The sequence below is a fragment of the Canis lupus genome, chromosome 12, assembly GCF_048164855.1.
Source record: "Canis lupus baileyi chromosome 12, mCanLup2.hap1, whole genome shotgun sequence".
Taxonomy (NCBI): domain Eukaryota; kingdom Metazoa; phylum Chordata; class Mammalia; order Carnivora; family Canidae; genus Canis; species Canis lupus.
Window position 1 is genome coordinate 46,106,244 of NC_132849.1, and position 14,197 is coordinate 46,120,440.

The window sequence follows — 14,197 nt, forward strand, 5'->3', positions numbered from 1 at the left end:
CTCCATCCCAGGACCCTGGGATCACAACCTAAGCCAAAGGCAGATGCTCAACCACTGAGCCACCCAGGTGCCCCCTGCAGAGATAATACTTTTAATCATTCGTTTTTTTGGTTCTTGATGCTTATTTCTGTATTTGCTGCATATAAATCTTAAATATTTGTGCCACCATACCCACTCATTACCTGTCATGAGAGAGATTTAACTCACTCAACTCCCTAGGACCCCCAAACTATCCTTTCCTCCATTCTCCTAATATAATATCACTAAGCATCAATCACTCCAACTTCAAACAACACAAATTTCATTTTCTGTTACAAAAATTATAACAGTACCTCCTGATGCTCTACTTTATAAATTAAGCTATATATTTCTTTTTATTAATTTAATAATAATATGATGTTCATCCTAAATATTTTTTATCTCAAAAAACAAAATTAAAATGCTTTTAAATTTTGAGTCTCAAGGTACTTTGTTATGAGCTAGCTGTCTTTAACTGAATGAAAGTCTCCTTTAGGGACGCCTGGGTGGCTCAGCAGTTGAGCGTGTGCCTTCGGCTTGGGTCGTGATCCTGGGAACCAGGATTGAGCCCCATATTGGGCTCCCTATGAGGATCCTGCTTTTCCCTCTGCCTGTGTCTCTGCCTCTCTCTCAGTCTGTGCCCCTCATGAATGAATGAATAAATGGAAGGAAGGAAGGAAGGAAGGAAGGAAGGAAGGAAGGAAGGAAGGAAGGAAGGAAGGAAGGAAGGAAGGAAGACTCCTTTATCTTATCCTAGCAGACCAAGAATGATTTGAGTCTTTCATAAAGGTTGTGGGACTTGTTCCTCTTGACACCTTTATTCTAGCCAATGGGCTGTTGTTAGCCCTCTGAGAGTTAGCACAGGTCTTTACAAGTGCCACCTGCTAACCTGGAGGACTCACCTGCTGTTGCCCCTGCAAGCGCTGCTGAAGCTGAAGCCGCAGCTGGTTGGGTGCGGCTGGAGGTCTGTTCAGAGTCTGCCGGGGCTGCATGCCCATGCCAGGTGAAAAAGCGCCTCGGGGAGGTGTCACTTGGACAGGCATAGTCCCCAGTGAAGGTTTTTGCCTGACCATGCCTTGGAAAGGGCTAGAGAGATTGGCAGTAGGTGAAGGAGAAGAATAAGGCTGGGAATAAAGGTTGGGTCTTTCTTCCATCATTAAAGGTGGTGTTGCTTGTTGTGGTGGAAATCTCTCTGATAAGACATCTAATCCACCTCCCTGTTGGGAAATAAGCCAGAATATTTTACAAATAAATTATTGCCAATAAATGACATGCTTCTTATAATCTTGGATCTGAGAACATGTTATCTCTAGAACATTTTATATAAAATACTATGCTGAATTAATGAAGTTCTCTAGGAGTTTGCTACCTAAAGGAATCACTTATGAAAGTTACTTCTGAAATGGAGTAACAGATGAATTGAGATGTCTAAAAAAAAATCTCAAAACAGAGATTAAAAACATGGTTAAAATACCGGCTAAAAGGTTTGAAAAGAACCACATTGCAAAGCCTAAGAGTCAACAAACTTTATATTTAGTTGTTTACCATGAGAAGTAGATTATTAAAGGGGCGATTAGTTAGGCATTTTTCTATCTCAAATACAGAATTCATGCTGTCCTCTTATTTGAAAAAAATTCATAGCTGGCCTAATAGAATGCCATAGCTATGGCTTTCAAAATTGTTAACTATCATTCACTGTAAAAAAAAAAAATCTAATTTAAATTGTGACCTAGTATGTTTGTGTTTGTGTGTACACGTATGTATGTAACAGAAAGGAGAGTTTTATGAAACATAACTTCCCCTTTCTGTGGTCTATGCATTCTGATACCTTTTAGTCTGCTACTTAAAAAAACGTTGGTCATGAGGCACTAAATTGATTTTTCAACCTCACAGCGTGAAAAATACCTGGAAGTTGGGGTATTATGGAATATACAGGCTGAAATCTAGCATGTATGAAGGATAAATTAAGTCCTAGAATAAGAAGTGATGATATAAATCTGGATTCTATTCTAGGGGGAGCCGTTAAGATTCTGGTCCATAGGAAAGGCTAAGACTTTCTAATTCTAACTATTTCTAATTATAATGATCTTTTTTGTTGTTGTTTAAAAAACTATTTGCTGTATTTTGATAACTTTCACAAGAATAAATTATAAAACTACTTAAACACACATAGAACAATATTTAAAAATCTTGTTTAAAAATAATTTTCTAGCCTCTCAGGATTGAATCATTTAAACAATGCCAATTTTAATAAATACCTGGACGAGTTTGTCAATTCCCAGAGCTCTATCTAGTTCAGCTAGTTCAGTTTCATCTTTGCCGCTGAGAAAGGACACTAGCTGTTCAAGAAGAGCCTTCTCGTCATTTCTTCCTTCTACCGTTGTTGGTGGACAGAGGAGCTCATCTAATTGTGAACTAATACATTGGCTATAGAATCAAAAGATAACAGAGTTTAAGACTGATATAGCAAATAAGTATTCAATCTCAATAATACAAAATATACATATATGTATATATATGATACACACATATATGCAAATTTTGTTCTAAAAAATTCTCTGATGAGATTTTTTTAATCAGTTCTTACACAATGAAATGTTCCATATTATGTGCAGAAATTTATAAATGTTCTGCATGTAACTAGAATATATTCTCACTACTTTGTCAATCACTGAAATTTGCTTCCATATTCTTCCTGTTTGCTTACAGAAATAGCTTGAAAAATTAAACATAGTTGAGAAAGGGAAAAGAATTCTTGATGAAAGTCAAAAATAGGGCAGCCCGGGTGGCTCAGTGGTTTAGCGCCACGTTCAGCCCAGGGCCTGATCCTGGAGTCCTGGGATCGAGTCCCACGTCAGGCTCCCTGCATGGAGCCTGCTTCTCCCTCTGCCTGTGTCTCTGCCCCACTCTCTCTCTGTCTCATGAATAAATAAAATCTTAAAAAAAAAAAAAAAAAAAGAAAGTCAAAAATAAAGCTCAGTCAAAATCTCAAGGAAAAAAATCACCTAGCCTATAGTAAGATTTATTCTATTTATACTTCACTTTTAAAGATGATCAAATTGTACTGATAACATACATCTGATTGCCATTTACCAAAGAAATCAAACTAGGAAAATGAAACATGCTCAGCATTAAGCAACAAAAAAATTGTTGATTACATAGAGGAAATACATAGTTAATCCAAACTGATACCAACTGATGCATATAACTTAGAAATATATAGAAAATAATAATAATACAAATTTAATTATATAATTATAAGGCTTCTTCTTTGGGGAAAGTAAGTGGGAATAGTGTGCATAGTTAAAGCTCGAAACGACACTCGATACTATCTAGTTTGGTTGCTATACATGCGATGTCTCTAATGTTTTGGAATGGGGCTACTTATGTCCTTTAAGAAATTAAATTCTAATCAAGATGAGACACTGAGTAGACGTAAAAAGTACCTTCCCTTCTTATACCATTTTGCTCCAAAGAGAAAATACTGGACAAAAAATTATAGAACTAAAAGCTCAAGAGCTTTTATAATAATCGTTATACTGAGCTCAATTCATCTACAGGTCTCAGAAATTTTATAGTAATCAATCACAGTAAAACAAGAGATGAAAAATAAAACCGCCACACACTATATCAATCTTTTGGTAATTACAATACATACTAGCCTTGCAGTCACACAGTAAATAAATCTGTTTAACTTGGGTGTCTTCCTCCATTCCACCTTTTTTTCATTTAACATTTGCTTCCACTCCTATATCACAAAATACCAATGTAGGTTGGAATTCAGTTTATGAAAATAGTTCTTTGTTGTAGAAGTTGGTATCTGATATTTTATAAAATAGGAAATGTATTACTCACTCTTCTGGTTTATTCTGATTTACAGCAGTCACTGTATTATTTGCCCATGGAATCTGATCACCTGTTCCTGGCTGTCCAAACTGATTGTCAATTGCTTCTAATTCCAGCTCTGGTAACCCTGATTACAGAAGAAAAGGTAAGGAGTCAGTATCACAATGGAAGATAAAATGACAGTATTTTACAGAAGTAATATACTGTATGGGAGAATGAAGTTTCCTCTATAAAATGTTACAAAGGTCCCTTATCCAGAAACTTAAACTGCCTAGAACGTGGCCACATAATAACTAGTGAGAAAGTAAAGACAATCTGATGTAAAAAAAAAGTTTGCACATAAGTTGATGTTACCATAGGGAGAATCATTTGGAACTTTGCCAGAAATTATTTCTTTTAAAGATAATTATAACAATTTTGGTTAGCTGCTTTTTCAATCTATAGGACATTAGAATCTGCTATAGTTAGGAACAATGTTATCATGACACAAGAGTGGCAAACAGAAGATAAAATATTTTCTATAATAGACAGTAACAGAAACTAAAGGGCACAGCAATCTGGGGTCATTCTGAAAATGGACAAAGTTCTGCAGCTGTCAAAATGAGACCACAGGTGTATAACAATCAATGCTTCTGATGATGACCCATAAAGAGAGAGGTTGTTATGCTTTATAATGAAAGAAAACAGTATATGCATTTTAGAAAGTTTTTGCTTAGGTATTTTTTTTTTTTTTGGAAAATCTGATTATTTCTGTACTGTTTAGGAAAAATTGTAAATAATCTAAATTCCAGAAATTTAGGTACTGATTAATGAACAATGGTATAGATATTTATAATGTACCATTAAATGAAGAAGAAAAACCCCATAAACCAAGACATTATGTTCAGAATGATTCTAGTTTTATAAATTATTCTGTGTATATTAGCAGTAATTCTGAAAGAGTGTATATATCTTTGGTTGATTTTAGGTTGTAAGATTAAGGACTTTTCTTTTTTGACTTTTCTTTTCTTTTAATGCCTCTAATGGTTATCTGTAATTTCTGAAAAGGATATAAATAAGTTAACTGTTGTTAGGGCTGCATTGTATTTCCCCAAAATTCATTGTTGAAGCTCTAACTCCTAGTAGCTAAGAATGTTACTGTATTTGGAGACAGGGTCTTTAGAGATGTGATTAAGTTAAAATAGGGCCATTAGGGTGGGTTCTAATCCAACAAGACTGGTATTCTTATAAGAACAGGAGATTAGGATATGACAACATATATAGAGGGATGAACATGAGGCCACGGCAAGGAGGCAGACTCCACAAGCCCATAAAAGGCCTTAGAAGAAACCAAACCTCTTCACCTTGGACTTCTAGCTTCCAGAACTATGAGAAAATTAATTTCAGTTGTTTAAGCCACCTGGTCTGTGGTATTTTATAATGGAGTCCTAGCAAACTAATACTTTTTAAAAAACAACTAAAAATGCCTTGGGGTTTTCTCTTTTCTTTTCTTTTCTTTCTTTCTCTTTCTGTCTCTTTCTTTTTTCTGAAAGAGAGAGACAGCGCGCACAAGCAAGTGCAGGGGTCAGAGGAGAGGGAGAGAGAGAATCTCCACACCCACCACAGAGCCTGACATGGAGCTCAATCTCATGACCCTAACATCATGACCTGAGCTAAAACAAAGAGTAGGATACTTAACCAACTTAGCCACCCAGGCACCCTGCCTTGAAATTTTAATAGAAAACATAATTAAGTAGAGTTTCTCATTCCAATGAATAGAGAATAAGTAGATTTAAGAATGCCTAAAAAAATGTGTTTAATGGTAGATACTGATCATTATTAACTACAAAAAGTATGTTAGGCTTACTTTTATGTGAAATATACTCAACATTTAGTATGAATTAAGTATAGGAGTCCAAGTAAATACATTCATTTCTAAATGCAAATAATTATAGCTCTCAAACTTATCTTCTCTGTCATGAAAAATGATAGAAAACAAAATTCTGTAGAATTCTGAAAAACAAAGCAAATTAAACCCACCAAACATCAACCACAAATGATAATGGGAAGTAACCACTTAATTCCTATCACCATTTAAATCAAGAAGTTAGTCAAAGATTATCTACAGTTGACCCATTGTTCTATTCCATACATTAATTCCTCAATCCTATTGTTTCAGAAATCTAACCTAGACAAAATTAATTCTATTTAAGAATCAAAGAAAATTTACAAGGCTGTCTACCATAAGTACTGAATATTATAAGATAATCTATTTGACTCAGTAATAGGATATAGTATCTTTCATTTTACTAGTCTTGATGGGGAAGATGTTAAGAAAATAAGTTGGATGAAATTTCTCAAAATGAGGTAAGATTTTTAAAAATTTTTTAAAATTATTATTTATTTATGATAGTCCTCAACAGAGAGAGAGAGAGAGGCAGAGACACAGTCAGAGGGAGAGGCAGGCTCCATGCACTGGGAGCCCGATGTGGGACTCTATCCCGGGTCTCCAGGATCGCATCCTGGGCCAAAGGCAGGCGCCAAGCCGTTGCGCCACCCAGGGATCCCCTCAAAATGAGATAAGATTTATCTGCTAAGTTTGATGACTAGGAAAGAAACAAAACCAAACAAATCAAACTCTGATTCAAGTAAAACTTTTGTTTGCACAGGCTTTATAATAAAAAAAAGTTAGTTTTTATTCTAAAATAAATCTTTTAGGATTTCCTTAGAAATTTCTATAAAAATTTGAAGCACTTACTGGAATGTTTTAAGAAATATATGTTCTCTTCTCCTAGTCTGGGAATAAACCTACTATTTTTGGTCATGTTTGTGCCCTATCAAACATGAGTAAGTGTGTATGTAACACAAAACAAGTACAACAATTTGTAAATGGAAACATGGACACATCTCCTAGTCGCTGGGTTGGGTAGGTGCAGATGAAGTGGAGGTAGAAAACAAGCCCTTAGGGATCCCTCATCAAGCTAGTAATCTTCCTTATCATTTTTGCAAAGGTTTCAACATAATATTTTCTCCATTTAAAATAGAGGTTCTTGAGTGGTACAGTCTGGTTGAGCATCTGACTCTTGATTTCACCTCAGGTATGATCTCAGGGTTGTGAGAGTTCAAGCCCCCATGAGGCTCCACATTTAGCACAGAGTCTGCTTGAGTTTTTCTCTTCCTTTCCTCTGCCCCTCCTGCTGCTCACACTCTTTCTCTCTAAAATAAATAAATAAATCTTTTAAATCTAGTAAAAAGGAAAACTATCCCCGTTAGCCACAAAAAAGTTACATTACTAAAAAATTTAACCTCTTATATCATATGATAAAAATAGAAAAACCCAATAGATAAGAGAATATGAACAGGTAGGTCACATGCAATCACTGAAAAATGATCTACCTAATTTACAATAAAAATAAACAGATTAAAACTACACTAGGATACTTAAAAAAATCAAACCATTGAGTTGGCAAAGATAAGGAAGTGTATAATTCAATGTCTTAGAAAGGATGTATAGAAAGAAGAACATTATCAGTTAGAGTGTAAACTGGCATTGTATCTAAGAAGGGTGATTTGGCAAAATCTATCTTTTGATCAAGCAATTCTATTTTTTAACATCTATTTCATATATACTCTCATATGTGGTAAATTATCTCTATGTAAGATTATTCATTACAGCTCTGTAATAGCAAAAGATACCTATCAAGAAGCACAACACACTAAAAAGAGGGAAATTGAAATGGATTTTTTAAGTACTGAAAATGCTTTATCTGAAACTCATTATCTTTAGTGTTATGCAATTATTTCAATATACTACAAATTAATGAGATTTAAAAAATAATCATCTCAGAATGTTTACCAAACATAAAATCATCCATGTCACAAGATCACTCACTTACTCTAATGAAACTGTCAATGTTCAAATATTTTTGGAACTCTTCTGGATCTATCTAAAATAGTATAAAGGTCCTTAAAGAAAATATATCTCCTTAAAGTTAGATCCAATTTTGGTTTGGGCTTAAAAAAAAATTATTCTTTTTGGATCAACAAATTTGGCTCCAAATAACTCCAGAAAATTTCAGAAGTCAAATTCACCCTCAGAGGCTAGGGATCTAAAGACGGTCAAAAGGACATAGGAGAAGTTTTGAAGGTACTGCCAAAGAGGCTCATTGTACATATTTTGATCAACAATACTGTCTTAAGCTGTCTCTTGATGTGTTCTGGTAGTACATTTCTAACAAAATTATTTAAATCACTTGGTCACACTGCATGGGTATGTGGTGTACATATCAACAGGATGTTTTGAAACCAGGCGGGCTGAGACTTAAGTCCTGATTCTAATAAGAAACAGCACAGAGGATCATAGGGTAAGGGAGGGAAAACTGAATGGGAAGTCATCAGAGAGGGGGACAAAAACACGAGACTCTTAACTATAGGGTATCCCTGGGTGGCTCAGCAGTTTGGCACCGGCCTTTGGCCCAGGGCGCGATCCTGGAGACCCGTGTCAGGCTCCCTGCGTGAAGCCTGCTTCTTCCTCTGCCTGTGTCTCTGCCTCTCTCTCTCTCTCTCTCTTTCTCTCTCTCTCTCTCTCTGTGTCTATCATGAATAAATAAATAAAATCTTAAAAAAAAAAAAAGGAAACAAACTGAGTTGATGGAGGGGATGTGATAATTCGGTGATGGGCATTAAGGAGAGCATGTGATGTGATGAGCACTGGGTGTTATATGCAACTGATAAATCATTAACACTACATCTGAAACTAAGTATATACTTAATGTTGCCTAATTGAATTTAAATAAAAAATAAATAAATCCTGAATCTGCATGTACTAAATAGAAAACCAGGCAAGTTTTTGTCTGTGTGTATTTTTTTTCTTTTCATTCTCTGGACCTTTATTTTCTTGTATGTAAACAGACCTAAGGAAATTTTCTGGTTCAATGTGGCAGATTTATATCCCTTCTATTTTATTTTCCCTCCAAAATTATCTCTGAAATAAAAGAAATAAAAAAGGAAAATAAGTCTCTAGCTGGAGGAAAGGCAAGAGAAATATTATGGCAGCTGAACTCAACTGATGAGTTTCTGAAAGCTAAAACAGAGGAAACAAATGGTAAAACTTCAATGAAAGTAAAAAATCTACAAGACAAAGAGAAGATTCTCCAGAAGCCCAGAACAACTCCAAGCTTAGGGGTCACTGGAACGGGTACAAGAACAGGCCATGGGCATCTGGGCCATTGAACAGCTGTGGCAGGCCCCACCCCCCATGCAGAGGACTCTGGCGTCTGACCCTGGGATTAAAGGGGTAAGAGCATGACTCGAAGTGGGAGTTCTGCCCAGGGAATCTCCCAGAGTGGGTGCTTAGGCTGCCATGAGGATTTCCCCATTACCAAGCCCCACTCTCTCACAACAGCAACATAGAAACAGGGCTTCTATAATCAGAACCTACCTTCGCTGCCAGAGTAAAAAGGGTTTCTCACTTTACTAAATAGATTGTTCATTTCAGGCCTTGGTCAGTATATAGGCAGACAGTGTAAATGCACCAAACATTCCAGAAAAGTCAATGGCAGGAAAGAGAGAGAAGCAAATTTAACAAAGAAAGTAACTTTGGAGGAAAAAAAAGATTCTTACAGAAAAAGGAAGAGGCCTGAAGTATAATAAATGTATTGTCACACAGATTACAAAGTTTATCATCATACCCACAGAAACTAATAGGCTTCCATGAGAAGGAAAATTAAAAACCTGATAGCTGCAATTAAAAGAGCCCAATAGATAGAACTGAAAAGCAGAATGGATACAGTTGAAGATTCAGTTTTGATCTGGAAAATGTGGCCCAGAGATTCTCTCAAAATACACTACAAAATGGTAAGGAAAAGAAAAGGTAAGAGAAAAGATGAGTGCCATGGTAGAAAAACCCAGAAGTTTTAACTGGTGTACCCCAGGTGGTGAAATATGATGGTAACTAAATATGATGTGTCCTATGCCAGGCATTTACACTTGACACTGCTTAGGTTAAGGCTGAAGACTAAAGTGAAGAAAGATGCTTGATTTTCCCAGGTGGGCACAAGGTTAAGATGTGAAATCAGCTATTCAATGATGGATTCTGGTTCCAGTGAAATAGGTAGTGTTGGCCATCACAGAGGCTAGAGGAGGCAGAGAATTAGAGGCTATTCTCTTCTTTCCTAGGATATGCTAATATATTTTTGTCCCCATCTTCTTTTTCCTTCTCCAATCCTTTTCTCTTTTCCTTTATCCTTTTTTTTTAAAAGATTTTATTTATTCATGAGAAACACACAGAGAGAGAGGCAGAGACATGGGCAGAGGGAGAAGCAGGCTCCATGCGGGGAGCCCAACATGGGACTGGATCCCGGGACCCCAGGATCACGCCCTGGGCCGAAGGCAGGCCCAAACCGCTGAGCCACCCAGGGATCTCCTCTTTTCCTTTATTCTGCCCAACTTGTTTCCTTAGCCTTATGCCTCCTAAAATCTTATTTTCTTTCTCCTCTACATTGCAGACTGTCTGCACCATCATCCTCACCCTCCTTTACCATGAGATCTTCCCTTTTATGCTTTTGGCCTTTGCCAACACTATAGCACAAGGTTTAACAGATTCTGGCCTATTTTATATACTTTTATATATGGAGCTATATTTGGGGGAAGAAATCTCAAGAGAGAAGCAAAATTTATTTGCCTCAGGACAGACTACAAAGGAAAAATATTCCAGTTTCACAGGCCTGAAGAGTAGGAAAATACTTTCTATTTTTATTACCTTTACTTTTTTATCAAATATATATACATAATTTTTAAAGTCAGGACCAAAAGGTCCATTACAAATAAAAGCAGCTTTAAGTCTTACCCCTTCTAATCCCTTGGTTACTTCCCTTCTAATGATGGCAGCCATTCTCAACTTGTGTAACTGTTTTCTTTGGCATTTGCTTATTTATTTTTAAATGTGCATATGCTGCTATTCCTTATGTCTCAATTTGAGATTACTGACTTGCCATCGTGATAGATGAGGTCTTAATTTTCTCAGACCTACCTATCTTACTACTTCCCATGTCCCCAATTCCCTAACAGAGTTCACGGTTTTTTTATAATAAAAAGTTAATACTTAGATTCTTATGATTATGCAAATATTACTCATCGCAAAATTACATTGTGCACTATGTTCAAACCTTTCTTGTACCATGCTTCCATTTTTTTGGAGTTAAAAATTGCCTTATATTTTTCATTTGCCTGCTTTTCTAGAGAAATCTTTCAGATCTTCAACATTGTTGACATAAACCTATCTGTAATCTTTTCTGTAAACTCAAAGAGATCAATTTCATTTTTCTCCCAGAAGCCTCCTTTCCATAAGATTCAGGCCACCTGTTCCAATATGTATTGCTATTCCTTAATCTTATTAATCAGCTATGCTTTCAGATCCGCTGTTTTCCCTGGATCTTATATCTTTTTCTCTTCTGGTTTTCTCCCTGTTTTGTTGAAGTACTTCTCTAAGGATCTTTACTAGAAAGGGTGACTATACCATGCAAATATTTGAGCCCTTTTATACCTAAAAATGTCTTTTTACCTATTTTCACAACTACTAGAAATTTGCATGGTTAATTCTAGTTAGAAATTACTCTAATCTCAGATATTCCTGAAGCAAATTTGATTAAAGTCTAATCTACATATAATATACACCCATTTTAAGTGTACAGTTGTAATAAACTCTGAAAAAGATATAAACTAATAACCCTCCTGTCTTAATAAAGAAAACAGAATATTTCTGTCATGTCTAAAAGTTTCCTCAAGCTTCTTGGCTGTCGATCTTCCCTACTTCAACCCCACACTAGCAACCAATGATCCAGACTTTTTTCACTCAGCATGTTTTTGAGAATAAATAATTCATGCCATGAACCACTAGTTTCTTATTTTCCACTGCTGAGCAGTATTTCAGTTTATAAATGTGCCATTTCTTTGTTGATGGACATTTAGATGGTTTCCAGTTTGAGGCTATCATGAATAATGTTGTAGGACCATTTGTGGTCAAGTCCTTTGTTTTTATATATATATATGTATATATATTTTAATTTTTTAAATTTATTTATGATAGTCACAGAGAGAGAGAGAGAGAGAGAGAGAGAGAGAGGCAGAGACATAGGCAGAGGGAGAAGCAGGCTCCATGCACCGGGAGCCCAACGTGGGACTCGATCCCGGGTCTCCAGGATCGCGCCCTGGGCCAAAGGCAGGCGCCAAACTGCTGCACCACCCAGGGATCCCCAAGTCCTTTGGATAAGCATGTGCTTTCATTTCTCTTCGTTAAATACCTATGAGTTGGACTGCTGGGTCACATGGTAATGTGTCTTATTTGTTGAGATTTTACCATATTATATATCCAATAGCAATGCCAAAGTTCAAGGTGCTCATCTTTGACATCGTTTGGTACCATCAGTTTTTAAAATCTGCGGTATTTCAATGGAATAGTAGTAGTATATATAGCAGTACTGCATTATAGTTTTAATGTGCATTTCCTTGATGATTAAAGATATTGACTATCTTTTCATGTGTTTGTTGGCTATTTTCAATCTTTATTTATGTAGTGTCTTTTAAAATCCTTCGCCTATTTTTTAGATTGGGCTGTTTCTCCTATTATTAACATTTTGCATTTATGTACTACATATGTTAGACTGATGAACTAATATTGATACATTTTCATTAACTAAAGCTCATAGTTCACAGAGTTTACTCTTTGTGTTGTACATTCTATAGGTTCTGACATATGTATAACAACATGTATGCACCATTACAGTATCATACAGAACAATTTCACTAGTCTAAAAATCCTCCATGCTCTACCCAGTCATCCCTCCCTCTGACAAATACTAACAACGAATCCCTATCAACCACTGATCTTTTTATTGTCCCCATAGTGTTGCCTTTTCCAGAACGCTATATGGTTGGAATCATACAATATGTAGCCTCTTCAGATTGGCTTCTTCCACTCAGCAATATGCATTTAAAGTTTCTCCATGTCTTTTCATGGCTTGATAGCTTCCAAGTTTGGGGCAATTATGACTCACTATATGCAATTCACATTTTTTCTCTGAAAGCTTTTAGAATCTTTCTCTCTGGTGTGTTCCAGAATTACAAATGATAAGTTTTGGTATAGGTCTTTTTTGTATGTATGTGTTAGCTATGTGTTCAGCTAGTGAAATCTGAAAAATTATGCTGTTTCTTTCTAGAAACATTCTTGATTTTTTGTTGTTGTTTGAAAATATCTTCTCTTCCCCCTTTTTCCTCCCTTCTCATTGCTTGTTTGACCGATTCTTATCAATCATTACTGGCCCTCCTAGGTCAATCTTAACTTTTTTTCTTCCCAACTTTCTACTTGTCTTTTTGTTCTTTCTTAAAGTTTTTCTCAGCCTTGTCTTCTACCATTTCTCTTAAAATTTTAAAATGTTGGATATTTAACTTCCAAAAATTCTTTCTTCTTTGCCTTTTTTCTTCCCATATGGATAAAACATCTTCTCAAAAATTTTAGGTTTTTTAGTTTAGTTCAGTTTTAGTCCATGCACTTGTTGTATAGCTCTATTGTACTCTCTTTTTGTTTCTTTTACTCTCTTTCAAGTTGCAGACTTCCCTCAAAGTCCTGGTGATCTCTGGTTGTGTCTGTTCAGTGTTCTAAAACACTGACTGTGAGAGCGGAGTGTGAAGCTTGTGTCCTCTGGGAGCCTTCTGTTGGACAATTAAATGGCAGGATGACCTCTGCACTTTAGGGAGCTCCCCTTACACACCCATATCCAGACATCTTTCTGGCCATTCAGTTCTCCTGAGATAAATCCCCCAGGCTCCCATATTGGATGGGGATCCAGAATCAAAACACTCAATAGTCAGACTTCATTTTATTGCCTTTTAGCCTTGTACCTTCTTGTTTCTCCAACTGTGCCTACTATCCCAGAGTCTGGAGCCTCTCAGTTTCAATTAGAACAAACTTTTGGAGTCACTTCATTTAATTCTCCTTTTGCAGATAAAGAGAATAAAGCTCAGGAAATTCATGTGTCCAGAGTAATACTGTTAATAAAAGGAAAATGTGAGACTTGAACCTGGGCTCCAGTTTACACCTAGTGCTCTGGTCAGCTGAAAAACTGCTTCCAAAACTGTCAGAAATGACTCAAAAACCCTTTTTTCCAGCTTCCTGGAAATCTTGGCAAACTTGCAGGAATTGTGTCATGACAGCTAAAAGCTGCAGTAAGACTGAAATAAATGAGTCCCACATTTGATCCTGTCAAAAGAGGGACAAGACTTGGGTCGGGAACACAGGCAAATTTTGAAAGTAAGCTGTTCAGTTTCCTTTGGTTTCAAGGTTACACAATGGAATTAT

General features: G+C 36.2%; 1 protein-coding gene across 9 annotated transcripts in view; it reads right to left on the reverse strand.

Annotated features, from left to right (window-relative positions):
* NCOA1 (nuclear receptor coactivator 1) overlaps positions 1-14,197 on the reverse strand; it is a 244,326-nt gene that overhangs the window by 36,940 nt on the left and 193,189 nt on the right. For all 9 annotated transcript variants that reach the window (XM_072770848.1, XM_072770853.1, XM_072770847.1 and 6 more), the window contains 3 exons: positions 3,874-3,991; positions 2,277-2,445; positions 921-1,235 (listed from right to left, as the gene is read on the reverse strand). In XM_072770848.1, the coding sequence (XP_072626949.1) occupies positions 921-1,235; positions 2,277-2,445; positions 3,874-3,991 (602 nt within the window). The remainder of the gene's footprint in view (positions 1-920; positions 1,236-2,276; positions 2,446-3,873; positions 3,992-14,197) is intronic.